At 37.0% G+C, this 22,376-nt stretch overlaps 1 protein-coding gene across 4 annotated transcripts in view; it reads right to left on the bottom strand.

Moving 5' to 3' along the window:
• Positions 1-22,376, bottom strand: part of DSE (dermatan sulfate epimerase) — a 56,254-nt gene that overhangs the window by 12,872 nt on the left and 21,006 nt on the right. For 3 of the 4 annotated variants that reach the window (XM_036221130.1, XM_016163642.2, XM_036221138.1), the window contains exon 2: positions 18,081-18,549. In XM_036221130.1, the coding sequence (XP_036077023.1) occupies positions 18,081-18,549 (469 nt within the window). Of the gene's footprint in view, positions 1-18,080; positions 18,550-22,376 lie in introns of those variants that run through there. The other variant, XM_016163643.2, reaches the window with a different exon arrangement.

The following is a 22,376-nucleotide window of genomic DNA, read 5'->3' as shown; positions in this document are numbered from 1 at the left end:
GCTTGCCAGTATGTATTGTTTGTAAACAGAACGTGAAGAGTGTGAATTAATTCCCTACTTCTAGAAAAAAAAAGCAACAACTCATACTGCAAGCTCCTTGTCAGTGAGTGAGGACCAGAGTCTTCACTGACTCATGGCAACTGGTGAGCCAGGCAGAGAAATCAGGTCATCCGTTTCTCGGCTCTGTATCTGCACCATGTCATACTGCATCTATAAATGACAGCATATTCACCTAGTCACAATAAGGTGACGTCAACAACCTGCTTCTACCTACTGAACCCTGACATGTCTGATTAACCAATGAAGTTATTTTTTTAATAGATAAAAGAATATCCTTCAGAAAATATCACTATGCAATTTCTGTGATAATTTCTAAGCTCCCACATAGTTGCTCATTCCGAATAGTTTTTAATTCAACAAAATACTAGCACACTGATAAAAAAAAGTTTATGATACCATCAGGTTCATCACTATATTATGAAATGTGACTTGTAATAGTTATATTTCACAAAGGTTACCTAAATCCTTTACCAACACAATCACACCCAGCCTCAAACACAAAGTGCAATAATGGCAGAGAACATATTTTACTGCCATGAAAAGCAAAGGAAATTGCTTCTAGCTCATGGATGACAGAGAAAATATCTAATATAATATGATTCTGACTAGTGGTTAATCAACTTACTGTAAAGCTGGTTAAGTGGGGAATCGTTAAAAAATATATACAGGTATCCATTTATAAATTTTATTTCAGCTTAAAATAGCCATAGACACACACATTCACTAAACATCTGAAGGTGACCTAAATGCCTTTTCTTTGAATATGGGTCTACAGATTTGAGTTTCATTGTTCCTTCCTGCAGATAACACATCATCACAATTTCTAGTTTCGTTTTCTTTATACTATAGGAAAAAAATTATAGACACCTGTGAAAGACTGGAGAATACTTTCAGATTTTTAAGTTATCCCCTAAAGTTTATAAATCTCACCCACACTAAATTATAACAGAAATATTTTACAATAAGTCGCTCCAAAGCATTAAAGTTGGTTTTAGAAACATCAAATTCTTTTTATTTTTGAACTCACATTTATTCCATTTACATAATAGTATTAAAATTGTATAATTACAGTTATTAGCACAACTGGCATCAACTGGTTTAAGACAAATTCAACTGATATTTGGTAAGCACACAACTCTACTGGTGGGAACAGAAATGAATGAACATGGGAGAGAAAGGCTGACCAGACTTGACATGCCTCCCAGCAGTCTAGGAAAGATGCTGTTTAGTTAACGAGGAGTAGAGGCTAATTTCATTGGCAAGTCAGTTAAGAGGAGGTTAGGAAAACTTTTCCTTTATTCCTGTTTTTATACACTATACTTTCGCCCCTTAGAGAGATGTTCTTAAAGTTAAGGTCCATGAACCCAAGACTTTTTTAGGGGATCCCAAGTAAAAATTATTTTCATAATAATGTAAAGATGCTATATGTTGATATTTGCACTAGTGGTGCAAAAGCACTAACAGCTAAAAATTCTGTCACCTTAGCAAGAATCCAGGCAGGGGAACCAACCTGTGCTAGTAATCCTCGTATGATTCTGTACTGCTGTCATTCACTCTAAGTTACATTTAAAAAGCCAGTTTCACTTAATAATATCCTTTATAAAGCAGTAAAAATGATTAATTTTATAAAATCTCAATCTTTTGTATATATGTCTATTCAATATTCTGTGTGATGACATGGGAAATATGTAAAAAAGCATAATGAATACCAAAGTGCAAAAACAATCACGAGAAAAAGAATTTGTGCATTGAGTGGAGAACTGAGCTGGCTGCTTTTTTTCATGAAACATCATTTTTACATGAGTAAAAGGACCAACCGACAAATTATAGTTATTTAGACTTGGGCATTTAAGTGGAAGTTTTCTTGAAAATGAACAAGGAAACCTGACAGTTCAAGGAAAATGGAAAGTCTTGGTTGCCAATGATAAAATTTGAGCTTTCAAGAAAAAAGAACTTTGGAAAACTTATAACCACTACCATGAGCTTAAGAGCTTTCAAATATATATAGTTATACAAAAACAACACATTTCTATATACCTCATGGGTCAAAGAAAAAATCATAAGCAAAAAGATAAATTATTGCAAATGATAATGGAAATACAATATGTCTGAATTTGTGGGGATACAGCTAATGCAGTCCTTAGAGGAAATTTTATGGCACTTTAAGTTTTATATTAGAAAACAAAAAGGTATAAAATTAATGATCTAAGCTTCCACCTTAAGGAGCTAAAAAAGAGCAAATTAAATCCAATGATAATAGTAAAAAACAAATAATACAGATAAGATAAATATATGAGATATGAAACAGATGAATAATAAGAGAAAATCAACAAAGGCAAAATTGGTTCTCTGAAGATACAAATAATGGTTGAATAGGAATTGAATATGTAAGTAGAAATTAACTACATAATCTTTAACTTCTATGTATCTCTGACATTTTTCAAATTAAAAATTTCAGAAAAAATGATAATTTATAAATGTTATAGTAATTGTGTGTATTTTTACTTGTTTATTTGTTTTCCGAAATTCAATAAATGTTATAACATGAAACGTTAAAAACATGCTATCTATTTCAAACATAACATGATACATTAAAGGTAAGTACTCTATTCTGATATCAAGGGTTTCCCAAGGAAAAGGTTTAGCCAAATTGTTATCAATCTTATAGTGTACTGGACCCCTGCATACTGCCCCCCAAAACACAGAGTGAACAATCAGCTGTTTAGAAGTCATGGTAGGCAAATAACAGTCCCCTCAAATATATCCACATCCTAATTCCTAGAATCTATAAATATATAACTTTTCTTGGCAAAAGGACTTTAAGGATGTGATTAAATTAAGGGCCTTGTGGTATGGGATTATCTTAAATTATCTGGGTGAACTCAATCTTATTTCATGGCTGTGATTAGAGGGAAATGTAACTACAGTGGAAAAATGAGAGAGACGTAATGTTGCTGGCCTTAAAGATAGAAGGAGACAAGAGCAAAGGAATTTATATGGCCTGTAGAAGCTCAAAAAGGTCAAGAAAACAAACTCTCCTCTGGAGCTTCCAGAAAGGAAGGCAGTCCTACTAACAGCCTAATTTTAGTCTAGTAAAACCCACATTGGACTTCTAATGTACGGAAATGTAAAATAAGTCTGCTAAGTCGCTAAGTTTGTGGTAATTTGTTATAGCAACAATAGAAAACTAATATATAAACCCCATTCTTATATATGAGTAAGCAATCAATGACTACCAGAAATTTAAGGAAATCCCATAATAGAAAAAAAGCTGTCCAAATAAACAAAATGATAAATGCAGCAAATTAACTAAATGATCAAACTAAACCATGCAGGTAGAAAAAAATTTCAAAACAAAAAAGAGCTCTTGAAAATGAAAAATGAAATAGCTGAAAGACAAGTTCAATAGGAGGGCTGAAGGAAAGTTGAAGAAATATCAAGAGAGTGGGTAAATGAACCAAAGAAAACAGGGGAAAAAATTAGAGGATTGGTCAAGAAGATAAATATCTGAAAAAGAAGGGGACAAAAAAGAAAACAAAGAAAAACAAAGGCGAAGAAATCAAATATGTCAAGAAAATTTCGCAGAACTACAGAGCATGAGTTTCAAGACTGAAATAGTCCATCAAGTGCATAGGACATAAATGAAAACAGACCCATCCCAAACCAAGGCACATAATCTCACAATTTCATAACACTGGTGCCACAGAAAAGACTCTAAAAGCTACAGGGAGAAAAATCAAGAATCGCAGTGGGATCAGACATTTCAATAGCACATCAGAAGCTAGAAGACAACGCAACGATGCCTCCAAAACTCAAGAGGCAATTTTCAGAGTACATTTCCACATCCAGACAAGCTATCATTTAAGCACCAGGGTAGAATAAACACATGTAGGCATCCAAGGTTGCAAAATTTACTTCTCTTGAATACTGACTGTGGAAACCAGTGGAGAATTTGTCCACCCAAATTAAGATACATGTCAAAAGAAGAAGACATGAGATTTAAAATTATGATATTTCTATGTTAAGAGGATGGGGGGGGGAAGAAGAGAATGCATGTGTTGGTGGTAGAGGGCTTATGTGGGAGACAGATGAGTGATGGTACCCACAAGCCACGGAACACCAGGGGTTGCTACGACCACCAAAGCTAGGATAGCGGCATGGGACAGTTCCTCTTTGCAGCCTCCAGAAAGAATCAATCCCGCTGACACCTTGATTTCAGACTTCTAGTTTCCAGGACTGTGAAAGAATCGATTTGTTTGTTTTAAGCCACCCAGTCTGTGGTGGTTGGTTATCGCGACACTGGCGATGAATACATGAACCTTAAACGTCACCTGCCATCACTGCCGTCTTGCTCCCACTGTGTTCCTGCCTGAATACTCCCATTTATTTTAAAGAGTAATCCTCTAATATTCTGACAACACAACATGAAAAATGACAATTACATGTGATATAAAGTTTAAAAAGGGAGAGACTTTAACGATGGCAAAGCTGTGCTCAAATTGCTAAATCTAGTCACTCTAAAGGTAGAAAAATATCAAAACCAAAATGAGGCAGATCTTAAGGTGCTAAGGTACATGATATAGTATTTTACTTTTTCTTATGCTCTCCTCAGTAAGATTGGTATTTACTCAAGATGCCCACTTTCTAATGCTTTATCAAAATTTTCCTCTTATAATATGCTTTTTAAAGGTTTTGCTGAAGTTGCCTTTTTAAAACAGTGAATGAACTGTGTAGCTGATTTTCTTCTGGGTACCAATAAGAAATAATATTCCATGGAGCCCTGGAAACCTGAAACATAATCTTCAATCACAGACTTGCACTATTTCCTAATGAAAAAAGATGCTTCGTAATATATTTTAGGAACAAGTACTCTGAATACTAGAAATATGAAATAAAAAGCTGACCTCGACGCATGAAGCAGTCCCCTCTCTGGAGATATTCAATAGGGATACTGAGAAGGAATTCTCTGAAAAGGTATCACGTGTTCGTCAGAAGGTTAGGCAGAGTTTTCAAATTATAAAATCACAAGCTATTAATAGGTTGTGGAATGCATATCATAGGTTATGAGCACCATATTTTTAGTGGAATTTAATGGAATGAAATAGAAAACAGTAGACCAGAAAGCATAACATAAATGCAAGAGCTAATTTGTGCAACTTTTACTTATATATTGACATACATAGAGTTAAAGTTATGTGTACATTGGGCCATGACACCAACTCTGTTCTTACTGTGACACGTCACAGTCACAAAAGGTTTGAAAACCACTGGCTTAAAGGAAAAAGGTGACTCCAACCAAGCAGCCCCTCAGGTGCATCCTGCGGGCAGAGATCCCCGGCCCAGGTTCACTGACTGGTTGAGTCCTGCGCTCCCCAGAGCACTTCCCAGCGGCGGGTCCGGAAGCCAGCACTGAGGGAATATCCCATTGTGAGATCATTAGGAAGGAACCCAGGACACCAGAGAAGTCCAGATTGTTCAAAGCAGAGGGCAGGCAGTGCTGCATGGCAGGGGCAGATGTGAAGCACCAAACGGGCCCCAGCAGTCGATTCGGGAACAAAATATTTATCACCGTGCAGGAAAACAATAAAACATCTCTCATCCCTTAAAACAATTCTGTTTGGCTTTAAAGCCATTTACATTCCAGAGAGATAATGAAACCATGTCTATGAACATTAGGTATTATACCAATACCAATACCAATATTGTTTACTTTGGTGGATACCAAAACAATACCAATGTTGTTTATTAAAGGGTATACCCTATGCTAATATTGTTTATTTTATTTCATGCCCCGGGGACACAGTTTCAAGTAGTTCTTAGAAAATAATTTGGCAAGGAAATGGAAAAAGTCAATTTAGGATTTTTCTTTGTGAATCATGAAAAATTTGAAGATGCACTACCTCATTGTGTTGCCACAAAACAGAATTAATGAGTAAAATAAATTTAAATCAAATTCTAAGTCAAACTTGTGAGCCATCTTCAACGTGCCATGGACATTAAACACTTCCCAGAATTTTAGATCTAAAGTTATCTGTCATATTGAAAATAAAAGCTGACTGCACCCCGAAGGCTGAATGTAGTCACATTCTCTCCATCTCTGACCAAATGACAGGACAGAGCAAAAGAGTCAAACTGGCTTCAGGAATACTTAAAATCTTTCCCAAGTCAACAGGTTCTCCAAAGAAGGGAAAACAGTAAACTCCATGTGATTTTTCAAAATGATGGTCAAAAGTTTAGGGCGGGAAGATATTAAAAAGTTTTAGCAGTATGTGTGGATTTATTCTCACGTCTTCCTTCCCTGTTTTTTTTTTTTTTTATCATAGTGAATTCATTGTAAATGAATCACAGAAATGAACTAAAATTTGCTCACTAAATTGTTACAAGCCAAGTCGCTATCCGCGCTTCATCAATAATCTTTTTCCTATTTCTTTTTATAATTTCAGAAGAAACAGCCCAATTCACTCAAGCTGATGCCTCCCTCTTGGAACACTGCCTGCGCAATGTTTCATTTTGGTTTCAGCTCCAGAAAGTGATGTGAAGACACCCATGCGGCTGGAATACTGTTAGCATGCTGCGTTTTCATTTTTCTGACTGTTTATTCATTTATTTATTTATTGTGGTAGGCCCAGGTTAATTAAATTTAACCTTCTGTGAACTTTCCTTTTACATTTTTTTTAAATCACTGACAGAAACTACGTATGTTGTACTTGACAGCATATTTTATATTGAATAAAATATTTTTTTTTTCTGGTGACAACACTTTATTAAGTCACAATACACTGCTGGCAAACAGAAAGTAGCTAAAAATAATGCTTGAGAGATGTGAACTTGACATCTTCTTAGGTCTACAGGCACTTCAAACTCAGTGTATCCTAAACCAAATGCTTTATTATCATTCCCCAGCAGCTCCAAGTTTTACAATCTCACTGAAAGGCCCCACCATCTTCTTAGCATCCCAGGAAAATACTTCTTCATCCTCTTTGTCCTCAAACACAACTGTCAAGTCTTATACATGCTAATTCTGAAACCTTTCTGGAAATTAGCAATTCTTTCCATTCTCAGAGCCCCTATTCCAGGCTCTCATCTAGATTAACACAAAAGGACTAACTTGTCTTCCCGGTTTGACCTCTGCAATCTACTCTTGACATGTGGTCAGAGATTCTTCCCTCGTAAAACACAAATCTGTCACATGGAGAAACCAGCAGCCATTTTAAGTCTCCTGATGAGACCACAGCCACCACCTATGTCAAAGTGATCAACACTGAACTGGATCAAGCCTCAGCATCCAGTGGTCAGTTTGCAGGAAATAGCAAGAGTGGAGGAACTCACAGAGCTACGCCTCCAGCATACAGTGGAAAGTTGTGCAGGTCGAAGGCCCCAGGTTCTTCCATAGATATATTGTAACAAAAATAAAGGAATGGAGGGGCAATTGCATATAAAAAAGACTTTTTTCCCCCCTTTTTCCTCCTTTTTTTTCCCCCTAGATGTTCCCATGCCCTCGGCACAGTTATCCGTGCGAAGAACAACCCTGTTTCCTAAGCTGTGGTTTACTATCAGCTCACCACTGAATTGCACCAGCCAACAGAGAAAAAGACTTGTAAAAGACATTTTTAAAAATGAGCAAAAAGATTAAATCTGTGCCTAGTGATGCACACTTGAATGAACTACAAAGAAACCCAGGGATGTGATGACTGTAGAAGTCAAGGTCATCTCTGTGAGGATGGAGGGAGCTGTGATTGGGGTGGGGCCCACGACAGAGCTTCTCTGGGTGGCTGGCAAAGTTCTGTTTTCTGATCTGAGCTGTGGTTACCAGGACACTTGCTTTAGTTGCTTTAGTAAGCTACGCATTTGTCTGTATAGTGTTCTATTTTATTTTGCAATGAAAAGGTTAAAAAAAAAAAAACTACACACAAATCTGTTAAAACCCTTCAATGGCCTCATAGTGCTTGTTGTAAGGAAAAGTTCAAGCTGTTTCACATGGTGGACAAGGCTTTACAACATCTGCTTTTCTACTCAAAGCCTCAAAGCATGCTGACTATATTAAATTTTCAGTTCCTAAAAAGCACTCTGCTTTATGTCACGGTCTCTATCAGTCACTCCTATGTGGAACAATCAAACTTGCTCTCTTCTCCCTTCACTTGGCTAATTCCTATTTGTCTTTCAGGCCCCATTAGGAAAGCCTTCCTCGATGCTCCAGTGTTGAGTGAAGTCTTCCCATTACAAACTGTACTTTCCCTATCACAACAGGCAGTCTGCATTGATATTGTCTATTAGTTTATATCTTCCAGAGATCAACAACTTAAGGCAAGATGGGTATAACTTGTTCTCAAATTTTTGTATCTCCAATAACTAGCACAATGCCTAGAACAGAATAAACACACAATAAACTTACATAAAATCAATGTGTGCATATATTTATTAAGTGAAAATTGCCTTTGTTGGCATCAGTTTGTAACAGAAAATATTTTTAAAAAGTAATAGCTAAAGCCAACATATTATTACAAGTTCTGCTTTCATTAACTCATTTAATCCTCTTAACAATGCTATGAGGTATTATATTTATCACCAATTTACAGGTGACAAAACTGAGCCATAGAGAAGGCAGGTAACATGCTCTAAATCACACAGGTCATAAACGGGATTAGGATATAGGTGGTCTCGCTCCACAGTCCTCGCCCTTAATTTCAATAAAATGTTACCTCACATCACCTAATGTCACTACCATCCATTTCAAAGAATGAAGGCAGGTGGCTTTAAGGTAAAAAACCCAAAATTTTATTGAGGTTATCCGAAAGGAAACATTCATGAATATTATAGACATGTTTAGATGCTGGATGCCGATGCTTAAGGGATTAGGGAGGAGAGAACACCAGGTGCAGGAGGAGCACTTCAAAGAGCAGGTAATCCGAGTTTCTGGTCAACCAGGCACCAAGATGTCAAATCCTGACGTACCTCCTACTGGCCTCCAAGTGGGCCAAAGGTATAATGCCTCTGATTACAGGCTGACAGCAGGAAGGTATTCAGAATAAAAGTGAGGCCAGACAAATATGAGCACCCACAGGGCACAAGGTGCTAAATCAGATTCAAAGCTGTATATAAAGGCAGGACCTTCTGCTCTTGTTAAGCTTAGACTTTCAATGAAAATTAGATCATTGATCCATTTGTTCAATATAACTGATTAGTGTCTGTGTGGCAGGTATGACATAGTTGGCTCTCAAGACTCAACAGGAAAACATGATGATGGTGCCACCCTCAATAAGCTTATGTGGGTGAGGGAGCCAAACAAATAAACTCAAGAAGCCAGTGGGAAAGGCAAATGAATAAACCAAGAATTATAGTGCAGGTGAAACAGCCTATAAGAGTTTCGCATGGGTTGCTTGGAATATCTGAATGACGTTGGCCAAGGTATGAGTAGGACTCCAGGTGGTTTCTAGAAATAAGTTTCTTTGGGGCTGCATCTCAAAGACATAGTCCTGACCAAAGAACCAGATAAGTAACTCAGTTATTATTGCAAACCAACGAGTCACATGAAAAATGCCTATAGGAATTGAGAGGTGTAAGACGTAGAGAAAACATTATGGAAGAAGGAAAAGTTAAACTGGATGCTGAAGTCGAGGCAGGGTTAGAGGGAAAAGAAGAAGAGATGGAAAAATCTGGGATGCAGGTAGGCAGACAGGCCAGCTCAGGGCTGGTCTGTAAACATCCTGCCACTAGACTCAGGGCAGAGCTGAAAATGCCTCTGCCGTAAAAAAGAATGAAATCTTACCATTTGCAACAACACGGATGGACCTAGAGGGTATTATGCTAAGTGAAATAAGTTGCAGAAAGATAAATACCATATAATTCCATTTATATGTGGAATCTAAACAAAACAAACAAACTCACAGATACAGAGATGGCTGCCAGGTGAGAAGGGGAGACTGGGTGAAAAAGGTAAAGGGATTAAGAAGTACAAATTGGCAGTTATAAAACAGTCACAGAGATGTAAAGTACAGCATAGAGAATAGTCAAAATATTATAATGGCAATGTATGTTGTCAGGTGGGTACTAGACTTATCAGGGGTCACTTTCTAAATCACATAAATGTCTAACCACTATGCTGTATACCTGAAACTAATAAAATACAGAAACTGTAATTAAAAATTTTTTTTAATTGAAACAAAAGAAAATGCCAGTGCACGTGTTCCAAGTAGACCACCAGAGAGATGTACGTCAGTGTCTGCCAATGAAAAGCCTAGACTACTAAAATTACAAAATTCTAGGGAAAAAAGCTCCTAAAAATCTGTAACTTCTGAATGTGGGCATGTTTCATGGTGATGGTGATGACAGGCTAATCCTTTTTTACCGCCTAAAGTTAATTCTTTCCGAAGAGTTCATCCACATTCAATAATGACGTAAACAGCAAGTGCATTCACCAAGTAGCAAGCGTAAAGAATAGAATAACGGGGAGGAGAAAGAAGGGAGAATAAAGCAGACAGACGGTGACATGAAAAGAACGTTTAAAAAGTGAGCTATCTTTCCTTTCCCACAAACCTACTCTCTCCTCTATTCTCTGTCTCATCTGTGGCATCACCGTCAGCCATTCCGCCAAGACAAAAACCAAGCACCATTGTGCACACCTCCCTTCTTTACTATTGAAATCTCAGTGTGCCTCAGAATCACACGAGGGACTTCGTTAAAAGGGCAGGTTCTTTGGCATACTCCACGAGATGGTGATTCACTGACTTATGTGGGATAAGCAATGATCTGGCTCTTGACTGTGTCTCCTCCTGCTGTCCTATGCCAGCATGTTGACACTGGGAAAGAAAGGAAAGATGGATAAGAGTCATAAGCATGGCTAAAACATGTTCCCTTATTGGATATGCCAGAAGGAGATGAAGTAAAAACCATTCTGAAGATAATGAAAGTTAAATGAACTACCTGGCTTTATTAGACTCCGTGGGCATACTCACATCACTATTACTCTCTAGCAGTTATAAATGTCTATCCAGCATTAGTGAGAACTTAATGTATGTAAGACCCTATTCTCAAGTGGTATTAAAACCGAATAATTATTTTACTTCATAGGTAGAGCCAACTTTCAAAAAATGATTATGAAACATTATTGAAATAGAATACAGATATATATGCAGCACTTGCTAGCTAACATTTTCCCTCAAGAGGTGGGGCAAGAAATGCACAAAATTTAAACATCATGCTTGGCAAGATTTTAATATTAGAAAAATTTAAGAGCCAAACTGTAAAGACCATGTGGAACTTTATACATTCATGTCTGTATATACGGGTGAAGGGCACTGCCTTAGAACCTCACCAAAAGGGGGAGGAGGAGTCCTCTGGCCTTAAGCACAGCTCCCTCAGGCAACTCTGAAAGCTCCTGTTGCGACTTAAAAGGCAACAAATGACCCCAAAAGGGCAGGAAGTAGGAGAGAGTGAGTCACTCATGGAGATGAGTTGAAGATCCTACCGATACTGAATCTTAGAGTCAAACAACAAACAGATCCCACAAAGAAAATTAACTTTGGATTTCTTTTCAATTGCGTATTATTACAGCTTTTGTAAAATACCTTCAATTTGTTGTTAGAAAGATTATTAAAACTTTATCCTGACTTGCATTGGAAAAGGATGAAGCAGTTTGCTTAATATGTACTGAACGATCACACTCTGAGTGCTCAGCTAACCCGCACAGCTGACTTAACCTCTCCCTTAGCAACTCTGCCACAGGTCACCTGACCTCGATCGTTGCCCCATGTCTTCATTTGGAATCATGCCGGCCAGCAACCTGCTTATTAAATGGCATTCGAGAAGGGAATCCCCAATGGCTAGATTCCTAAAACACGTGTTTCTGTAAATTTTAAAGAATCTGGTCATCATAAAAAGCTTTGTCGTCATCAGTTTTAGCTTTCCATTCCAAAGGATCTGAAACAGGGAAAAAGGGGATAATTTTCTTTAGATCACAGAATGAAAGGAACAGAGAAAAAGAGAGGAAGAAAGAGAGGGAGGGGGAAAGGCCAAAAGGAAAGAAAAATACAAATAGGAATAAGCTGGGGTGCTAGGTTTTCTGAGAGCCCAGCATTCGTTTCCAAGAGCCCACTAGATTTGTTTCCCTGAAGTCAATGGATTCCAGGTGCATTCTGGAATAAGCCTCCTAGTCTCTGCCACTGTAGGTTACGAGAGGAAACTATGATCTTTTCACTCACAGAGCGGTAGCTCCACACTTTGGGGCCCAGCTACATCCTCCCCTGCTTTGATTCCCAGCCTTAATGCGCAATTCAGAAAAGTAAAAAGCCTGCAAAAGAGCTATAGGGAACTGCGTTTAGAGCTCTACAGACCATGCTGAGAAAGACAGGCACGCTCTTCATTTTGGAATGTGCAAGAATGAAATTGATAGGTTCATTTCAATATGCCAGAGGCTTTGCTTTCTTCCTCTTTTTCTTTTTTTACTATATTTTTTTTATTATATTTTGCAAATACATCCTCAGGTGTCACTCTCCAGAAGTTTGGAATTCACAGGTAAGGATTTAATATTCTGTCTGTTGAGAATAAAAATATAATTACTTCTCTGTCTGAAAGTTCAACTTTCTTTGTTTCCTTCACCAGCTCTGATTTCCTGTAGCTCACTGGCTCCAGTGCAAGAGTGAAGTAATTTCTTTCCTCTCTGATTTATTTTCTGACGATAAGTAAGCAAAAATACCATAAAGAAAGGGGGAAAGAATGATTCACAATGAATACTTCTCAAAAATATAACTCCAGAATGACGGAGTAGGTAAAATGGAGTACTGTGTATCAAGAAATTTAGTAAGAATAAAGCTGCATGTTCATACGTATTGCTGTGTAATAACAGTGAACTTTTTAGTAAAATTATGTGCCAGGCACGTAATGCTAAGAGCTTTACATATGTTATCTTGTTTAATCTTTGGAATAACCTTACATGGAAAGAACCACCCACATTTTATAGATGAAGAAACTGAGGTTTACAGAAGTTAAGGACTTGCTACAGGACGCCTTGCTAATCAAATGGCAGGGTCAAGATGAAGTGCACCTCTTGCCTCCAAAGACCACTATGCTAGATCTGTTGCCCAGGGATTTCAATACCAAAAGCCTGCTGCTTGGAAATGCACATGGGATAACTATACACTACCAATTAGAGCTTGAACAACAAATCCTTCGTTATAACCCTATCTTAAATCTTTTTCAAAATGTATTCATCTCTTCATATTATTAACTAAAATGTGGTCAACTTAACTCTACCTTTCTTAAGTGAGTCAGGATCTGCAGTGTTTTCCAATAATCATTTGAGTGAGTTTTGTTTGTTTTGTTTGTTTTTAGCTGTAGAAGATCACTGTAAGAACTTGCCGAAGAGTGTAATGTCGAGATCACTACAACTCATCTACCAGGAACTAGGCTGAGACACACAGTGTACCCCAGGCTGCCAGATAGATATGCACTCATTTCCTTTTTCTACTCGTGCGAAATTCTACTGAAGGCATAAGCTAGACAAGAAAATAAAAACTGGCCTGGGGCTAAACCATAAGCTCGTCCCCTCCACTTCCACCCTGGTTTTAGGAAACTTTACCTCGGAGAGCCTCCATCCAAGGATACTACAGTATTCATTTACTCGACAGAAATATACATGGCGTGGGGGATAGACACGAGCAAAACAGACATGATCTTGTCCTTAGTCTAGCCTGGTGTAAAAAGAACTGTATCACGCAACTCATCCTATGTTACAAAAATTTCAGGAAAGTGAGTAATATGTGCTGACTCTGAAAACTCATCCTAGAAATCGACTTTATGGAAATCCCTTTTAAATCTCTACTAAGAACTGCTTTTTATTATTTTGCTACCTTAAAAGTTTAAGCTCATCATAGGGAAAAAAAACTGACGAAGGTTTTTAATTATCTGAAGGTCCGATTGTGCTCTTTTTCTTAGCTATGTAAGAATTGAATATACAAAGCCACCATTTATAAATGAGAATGCCCCCATGTGCCAACTGGCACACACAGAACTTGTTCTAGTGACTAGGTGATAGTATATAAAAAACAAATTTACTTTAAGTGCAGAAAATGCATTTTCTATGCTTACCAGCCCTAGATTTATGATTTCAGCTCATTAAGCATTCTTAAAGTTGCTGCATATTAAATTCTAATCAAGCTTTTACATAGCACAGAGCCAACTGCAACCCAAATCTTAGCTCTTATTTGGAAGATGAAATCTATAGGGAAAAGGGCTAATTCAAATGTCAAAGACATTATTTGTTATGCTAAACATTTTATACATGAGGTTAAAATAATACCTTTTAAAAATTATTTTTTAGACCTAAGTTAAGAACAAGCTTAAATTACTCTGCTACTTTTATTGTTATGAAGAATGTATGAACATTTGTAGAAAGAAGAACAAAGGAGAGAGAGCTTCTGAGACAGGATGTGGGCCTCTCTACAGAGACAGATTCTTCACACATAGACATGTCTCATCTTTCATGATGCCAAAAACCATCATAATTATCAATCTATTTGAGAGATTTCCTCTCAACTTTGTAGTACATCATATCAGATGGACACATGACAAGATTAGTACAATTATATATTTTTCATTTAACTTTTCCTTTACAATGGCTCAAGATTCTTAAGTAAGGGAATCTATAGGTGTGAACTTTCAGCTCTTTATTTACAAAATACTCAAATGAACCACATTAATAAATCTGTATTTGTGTATATCGCAGATATACTTCTCTCTAATACCAGACAAAAGACACATCACTGTTACTTCCCCTAAGCCTTCTTTATTGGTGTTACGATCAGATTCTCAGAAGCACAATAAAAGGGCCCAGGGGGAGCATCACTGAAGGTTTTAATGGAACAAATCCAAAAGGAAAATTTTATGAATTAAACAGATGTTCTAGTTTTGGGAGCAATTTGAACAAAAATGAGTAAAATCTCCAAATATATATCAAACAGATACTATTTCCTTAGAGCCTACATACAACAAATTATAAAGCAAATAGGGTCTAAGTGCTAAGTAAATAACAGTAACAATAATTATTATTATTGTCATTATTCTTATTTATTGAAGGCTTGCTATGTGACAGAAACTGTGCTAAGTCGTTTTCATTATTGCCTTTAATCCTAACAATGCTATGAGGTGAACACTGCTGTTATTATCACTTTATACATTGGGATGCGAAAGTTCAGACAAATTAAGTAAATTCGTCCAAAGTTACACAGTTGAAGAGTGGGGAGCTGGAATTCAAATCCAGGCACAGCGACTCTAGAGCTGGCACTTCTCTGCTGTACTAGAGTGAAGCGTGACACAAACCTTCAAGTAAGTCATGAACAAAAACGAATAAAACCCCTTATGAAGTGATCCTTACTTATACTCATTTCTGAGAAGATGATACAGCCCTAGCTTAGGTTTCAAATACCCAATGTTTGTGTCCCTTACCCTAGGCACAAATTATAAAAAATCATTGGGCTACATCTTCATTTTTGAATCTCCATCACCTAGGACAGTGTGTGACATACAACAGATGCTCAATAAATGTTTGTCGATTGAATGAGTCAATGAACACAATTTAAGTCATTGGTTTTCAAAAGAGTAGACATGTTCTTCTAGGAAACTGCAAATGTATTGAGTCTGATGGGACCATTGTGGGAAGCTCTTTTTAAATTCCAAAGTATTAATTATTGATTAATTATCGGCCTTTTTATAAATAAGAGCTAGCTTTTTTATTTTTTTCTCTGAAACCAAATATTGTTTAACTATCCCAAGACCATGACAACACCCACAATCATCTTCTTTGTGCATAGTGGGGACATGATTTAGTTCATTTAAACAGAGATAGGTGAACTATAAAAGCATTTAACAGCGTTCTAAGTTGTCAAAAAATGATTATGCTCAACTACAAACTTAAATGAAAATTTAAGAGTCTAGGGATTAGGTGTGGTAGCTTTTAGAAAGTTAAAATTTCCATAAAATCATTAAAAAGCACAGCCTAGTAATAGTACTTGCCAAGATGAAAGTTTCCAGTAGCTCAAATTTTTGTATCAGGATCACTTCTGGAACTAGAAACTAGATATAAAGGTAAATTCTCAATTTTGGAACTTCAGCTTCTAGGAAGTCAAGTGAAAGAAGTTAACCATTTAGCTCTACTAAGTCAGAGACTGGCTTTTGGATTATTGAAGAATGGCATACCGTTATATCTATTTTTATCAATACTGTCGTGAATAAAGTACTAGTCCACTAGTAAATTTCTACGCATTCACAATAACCAGTAAATCTAAACCTGCAGAAACTAAGTGAAAATTACCATTTTTATTTGAAGTTATTTATTCTCCTTTTATTAATCCTTTCTAATAGCATTCATTCAGTTGATATTTATATGCCTGAATGTTTTATATCATAGTAATAAAACTGTGCTAGTCTTGTGCAAGTATCTTAATGTTATCATATTTGTGCTAAAACAAACAAACAAACAAACAAACAAAAAACCTCCATTAAAAATAGTACTTCACAGTCAGCTACTCTTTTATAAACTCAAATAGATGGCTTTTTACTGTAACTGTCTCTCCCTGGAACATTTTTATCAGTATCTGTCAAATTTCGCTATGTATCTTAAAATGAAAAAAAGGACTTTAAAAGAAAAAGTACCCTTAAAAGAAGGTATTTTCTTTCATACATCTTGTATTGTCAAGAATAGAATAAGATCAGTTAATTAGCATCAAAGTCAGAAACTATTATATATACAGTTCAGCTATGAAACAAAATAAAAAGGTTCTTTTCAACCTAAAATATTGTAAGCTTCAAAATGGCTTTAAATACCTAACTAATCAGCCATAAAGTCAGCTCTGATATGAATTTAATGCCAACTCTTCCATAATCGTTTTCATTGAGAAATTCTAGAAAATCCTTCACACTCTGTAAGCAAACAACAGCCTTTACCATATTGGTAGAAATTTAGAAAGAATTAAATTTCTTTACCATATTGGTAGAATTTAGGAAGCTTGCTAACTATCATTCTTCATCCCTATATGTAAAGTGTAATTAATCACAGCATTAAATTAATTCGCTGATTTTTCTAAGCATTTAAAAATGAGCTCTCTCCAGTCCTATGGAAAGTAGCAGCTTATGTAATTTTAAAAGGGTATTTTATATAGTTTGTAATTTTTTAGTGCAACTGAACCACGAATATATGTATTAAAACAAAGTTTAAGTAAGAATACCCACTAAATCTCTAACTTAATCAATTCATCTATATATTTTTGGAAACACAGGCAGACACATTAATTATAAACAAATAAAATAAAGTTAAACTCTTCAAAAAGAGACAGGAAGTTTGTTCTCTTCTTGAACTCCTGAAAGTAAATTATTACATAATAAGAATTCCTCATATGATTAAACTACACTAGTTTTCCTATAGGTTTAGACAATTTGCTGGTCATTGAATAAGATCTTGTTTATATACTGCAAGTTAATCCCATCACATTTACTCTTAGCTCCTAGACAAAAGGTTTTAACCACATGAAGGCTGACCGGAACCTAAGGCCAGAAGATGGTCATATATATTTGTTAAACAAGGTGGAAGGAATTCTCAACAACCAAAATGGTACTATTTACTCAATTCACAAATTATTTTTCCTTTGGTTAAGTTACATCTAAATATTTTCTTTCTAACTTTAAACATGGGAGTTACTAGATCTTTTCAAACTATGAACCATTCATAAGCTACTGGCAACAGAAATAACAAGTAACCCCTCCCTTTCACACACACTCTCTCTCTCTCTCTCTCATTCTCTCTCTCTCTCTCTCTCTCTCCTCTCTCTCTCTCTCTCTCTCCCCTCTCTCTCTCTCTCTCTCTCTCTCTCTCTCTCTCTCTCTCTCTCTCTCTTTCTCTCTCTCTCACACACACACACACACATACAAAGATAAACAAGTATGCGAAAATCTGGCCTCTGACAGTTCATCTGAATATATGTGTCCTTAAATTGCAGAGTTAATACAGTAAGAAGAAAAAGACAAAAATCTACCAACTAGGCTGAGCTGCCATCCTCTCCATGTAATCTTTGGCCATGTCTCGGGCTTCGATGTTCTCAGGATACAGCACACAGAACATTGCCAAGGCACCCAAATTGTTGCCATAAATTTCATTCCAGCGGGCGCTGTAGTCTTTGGGATCCCAGGGAGGGAGGTACTCCAAGGGGCTGGACAGCATGGTGTGCACAGCCTCGGTCAGCCGGGCGGCAATGTGCTCATGTGAGCTCGCAGCCCTGAGCTGGAGTTCTGTCACCTCAGCCCTGGAGAAGTACAGCATTGGGTGGCTGTCATAGTTGGCATTGGTGAAGGGAATCATGACTTCAGGGCTGTCGTCAGTGATGTAGGCTGACACAAAGCAAAATAAACATATGAAAAACACACTGGGAGCCCCCCGTGTGTGAGTCCTCATCGTGACATCAGATCTCCAAATCTCCAAGGCAGCCAAACCATCTTTGAAAGATCCTATGAGAAGAAAGAAAGAAGAGGATATGTCAGCCACAGGAACATGGCAAAGTAGAAACATATGATAAGGAGTGACCTTGCTTACTAGCAAAAGGTCTACTGAAAAATAAAGCATATCAATTTAGATTTTTTTTAATACAACAAAATTTGAACTAGAAAGAAACTTATTGAAACCTAATACTTTAAAAGTAATTAATTAGTTAATTAAGCATGATATATAAGACATGCATTCATTGTGGAAAACAGATCTTTGGAATTGGGGAAACCCTAATATGTATCTAAGTAGGCAAGACAAACACTTCTTGGCATTCTTGTATTTTACCACACAAAGAAGTTTAGGTTTTATGGTATTTTTTAGATATTAATGTGAAAACTACAGTAACCAACGACTAGTGGTAAAATGTCTGGGAATCTGAATGAACATTAGCAGAAAATTTTTTAAAAAATCCTGCCTTTCTTAAGACAGCCTCCATCACTCTAACTTCTCCCCGCTTCCTAACATTCTACACCGAGAACGAGGGATTAAGATCAATACATCTATAAGAATGTAAACAGACAAAATATTATGAGTAAGGCTAACTATCCTCTTTGTGTCAACAGAAGGTAGGGACCGAGAAGACAAAAGGAGGGTAAACATCTGCCAGGCCCATGCATTCCCTGGACTGACATCATCGAGCATGCAGTGAAAGACCAGACACGGGGCTGCTGGAACTGGAAATTGACACGCCTTCATTCAGAAAATAAAATTCCAGAATCAAAAGGCTAAAATAACACGTGTGCATTTTCCCCTTAATATTTGAAACTTCTGTCTACTTCTTCATTTTGCATATGGGATGTTGGTGTCATTCAGTAAATCAGACATTTAAACCAAGCTCACATATTTTTCTTAACTTTCTTAAAAGCCCTTTTTTTTTTTTTTTTTTTTTTAAGTGGCAGCTTTGCTCACAGGTTAAAAGAACGTCTTTCAAAAGTTGTAACACTAAAAAAAAAAAACAAACAAAAAAACCCTCAGCCTATTCCTAGTCTATGTCTCACATCTGGGATAAAGCAAGCATAAAATCCCCTAGAGGAAAGTCAGGGAATTCTTAAAATTCTTCAGAGGGGAAAGGTTATAGAAAGCAGACCAGAAAAAGACATTTTTATGTAAATAATGAACAGTAGTTTTCAATTATTAAACGGAGAAACTGATGGAGAAAAATCAACCTCCCCAGCTGAACACAAACTACTTTTCCAAGGAAAATCTGCCTCATCATACTCAGAAAAAAGAAAACTAATGATTTAACATATATTAAAGATCAAACCAGATTCTCAACTTGTCCTATCTCCAAGAGAAAGGCAATATGGCATCATTTGTGGATGCTGTCATAAATTCTACTGTTATTTATATTTCTGAATGTGCACTGGACTATATATATATAGCGTATTGAATCAAAGGCAGTGGTTTTGTAAAGCATTTTAGATTTACTTCAAGAGTAGAACCTATAGTGAATGAAAAAATTAGTATAGCCATGCTAAATAAAATATATAAAATAGAAATAACTCTTGAACTCTGTCCATATTATGTCTAGCACCCAAAGCTTCAAGGCGGCTGGCAGGATCCTTCAAGGTCAGAGACATGGCCAAAAGAAATAATATTTTGTGGTTATGTCTGTGGAGGGGTGTGGTCTCTTGCAATACAGAGACGTGGCTGAGTCTGAAGTAATGCTCAGGCCCACTGCCCCTCCCCCCAGGGGTTTGTTTCTTGCTCTTTTCAGAGAACAATTATGGTAACAATTTTTTGTATATATTAAGTCCCCAAAAGTCTAGATAGGATGCATCTATTTATACAATTAACATCATGGAGGTTTTAGGTACCCAGGGTGAGGATGAGTTGGAAGTTTCTCCTTTAACTGACCCTTACACGCATACAACTGAAGATTTCTCCACTAATGACTGGTTCCTGAATACGTAGCTCAAGTCCAAGGGGTGTGTAGGGGGTGGCTTGAGTTATTGGGGGGTGGGTAAGAAGCTATGTGGAGACCAGAAATTCTTTATTTCAAATTCTGTACAAACAAAGGTGTTTAAAGCTGGTGAGTTTATATTCTCTTTCTCCTCCCTTACGCCTACCATCCCCCTACCCAGGTCCAGAGTCACTAAGACAGTTAGGGGTGTTCTAGAGAGTCCTTCACAATTCAAGACTCATACTATGAGCCTAGCCACTTCTGCCACATTGCTTTCCGTTATGTAGAACATGCCTAAGCATATTTAAACAAGAAGAGTTGCTCCTGAAGCACAGAACCTCATTAAGACGTTGTTTTGGGAAAGATGCCATCTCAATATGCCAATTGTTATTGAAAGTTCCCTAGTTATTACTTCAAATTCATGAGAGGGTATCAGGGAAGCAAGGTTGTGAGTTACTGCACATGTAAAACATTAATTCTGATAGGAATATCATGTAGGCCATTGCAGGACCCACAGAAATTCTGTAGAACGATCATCTCCGAAGACTGCCTGGGGAGAAAAAAGCCACAGCATTTATGGTGGCACAAATTATGAGTTGCCTCCCTTATATCATACTCAATATGCCCAGTCGCTACTGCTCTCCCAGCTATTAAGGCCTTTGTTGATCTACCCAAAGAGTTCATTTCTCTTGTATCTGGCACATACCTGTATTATGTCGGACTGTTCAGGCTGTTTACATGCCATGCCTCACAGAAGATGGAACTATAGCTTCCTCTTTGCATCACAGGGCTTAGCACTGGGGCTTACATATAAAGGCAGCTCATGGATGCTGGCTGAACTGAACTAACTCTTGAGCTCAGGAGGTAGTAGATAAAATGAGCAAAGAGAAACCTTATTCTCCCTTACTTGAAGCCAAAGCAATTTTAGAAGTCTTCAGAAAAAAAAAAAAAAATCTGCTAGAAAATGGATGAAGAAAAATGCTCACAAGGCCTAGAAACTCCTATAGCCTCAAAACTATTCAGTAGTTTTTCCCTAAAAGGAAACTTAATTCCCATCTACCATCTTACATCTATCTCGAAAATTCCACTGAAAAGCCCACATTTCTTTGGGATTCCCCTTTAACATCTACCCTTAGCATTCTGTAGACCCACTCTGTAAAGAGAATGGCTAAAATCAGACGAAAGGAACATTTCTCAAGACAATTTTAGGTGGACCACAGATGGACAGATTTTATGCTAATTTTACGTACTTATTTCAATGTACATTAGGAAATACTATAACTAGCACATCAAATCTGAGATTTCGACAGATATATAAAGTACTTATTTAAAGTACATTTCAGTTTGAAAGTTTAACAGAAAAAGTAAATGGATAAGGCAAAATTGGTTGAAGAAGGTGGAACCTGAATAATTAAACTTTGGGAGATGCCGAAAATGCTGAGTGAAACGATGGCCGTTAAAGGCTAATGAGTTTACCAGAATAGCTAACTCTGACACCCCCTACCATGAAACAAATACACACACACCTTGGAAAAATAATTCTGTATTTTCAGACATCTGAGGATAATCTCTCAAGGCATTCTCCCCTCGTTCTTTGTGTTGCAGACAAAGGAGAGAACTGTTGACTCACTTAAATCTTTAAATTGCACTTGTCCCAGTTCAAGAACATGGCATTTTCAATATGGCAAAATCACAGGCTACGCTTAGCAGCTGCCTCTAATAATACAGTAGTTTACCCATAATTCAATTCTCAGGATGTTTCTGAAAGACTCCATTGGGCCTCATTTCCCCAAAGTCTTTCTCTTCTCCTCCACTGTGATACACTAGCTTTCCTAATCCAGTTATCCACCCATTTTTTTTTTTTTTTTGCCTCATTCAACACAGATC

The sequence above is a fragment of the Rousettus aegyptiacus genome, unplaced genomic scaffold, assembly GCF_014176215.1.
Source record: "Rousettus aegyptiacus isolate mRouAeg1 unplaced genomic scaffold, mRouAeg1.p scaffold_m13_p_1, whole genome shotgun sequence".
In the NCBI taxonomy this organism is placed as follows: domain Eukaryota; kingdom Metazoa; phylum Chordata; class Mammalia; order Chiroptera; family Pteropodidae; genus Rousettus; species Rousettus aegyptiacus.
The sequence above is the reverse complement of the archived record's forward strand: the minus strand, read 5'-3'. Positions and strand labels throughout refer to the sequence as shown.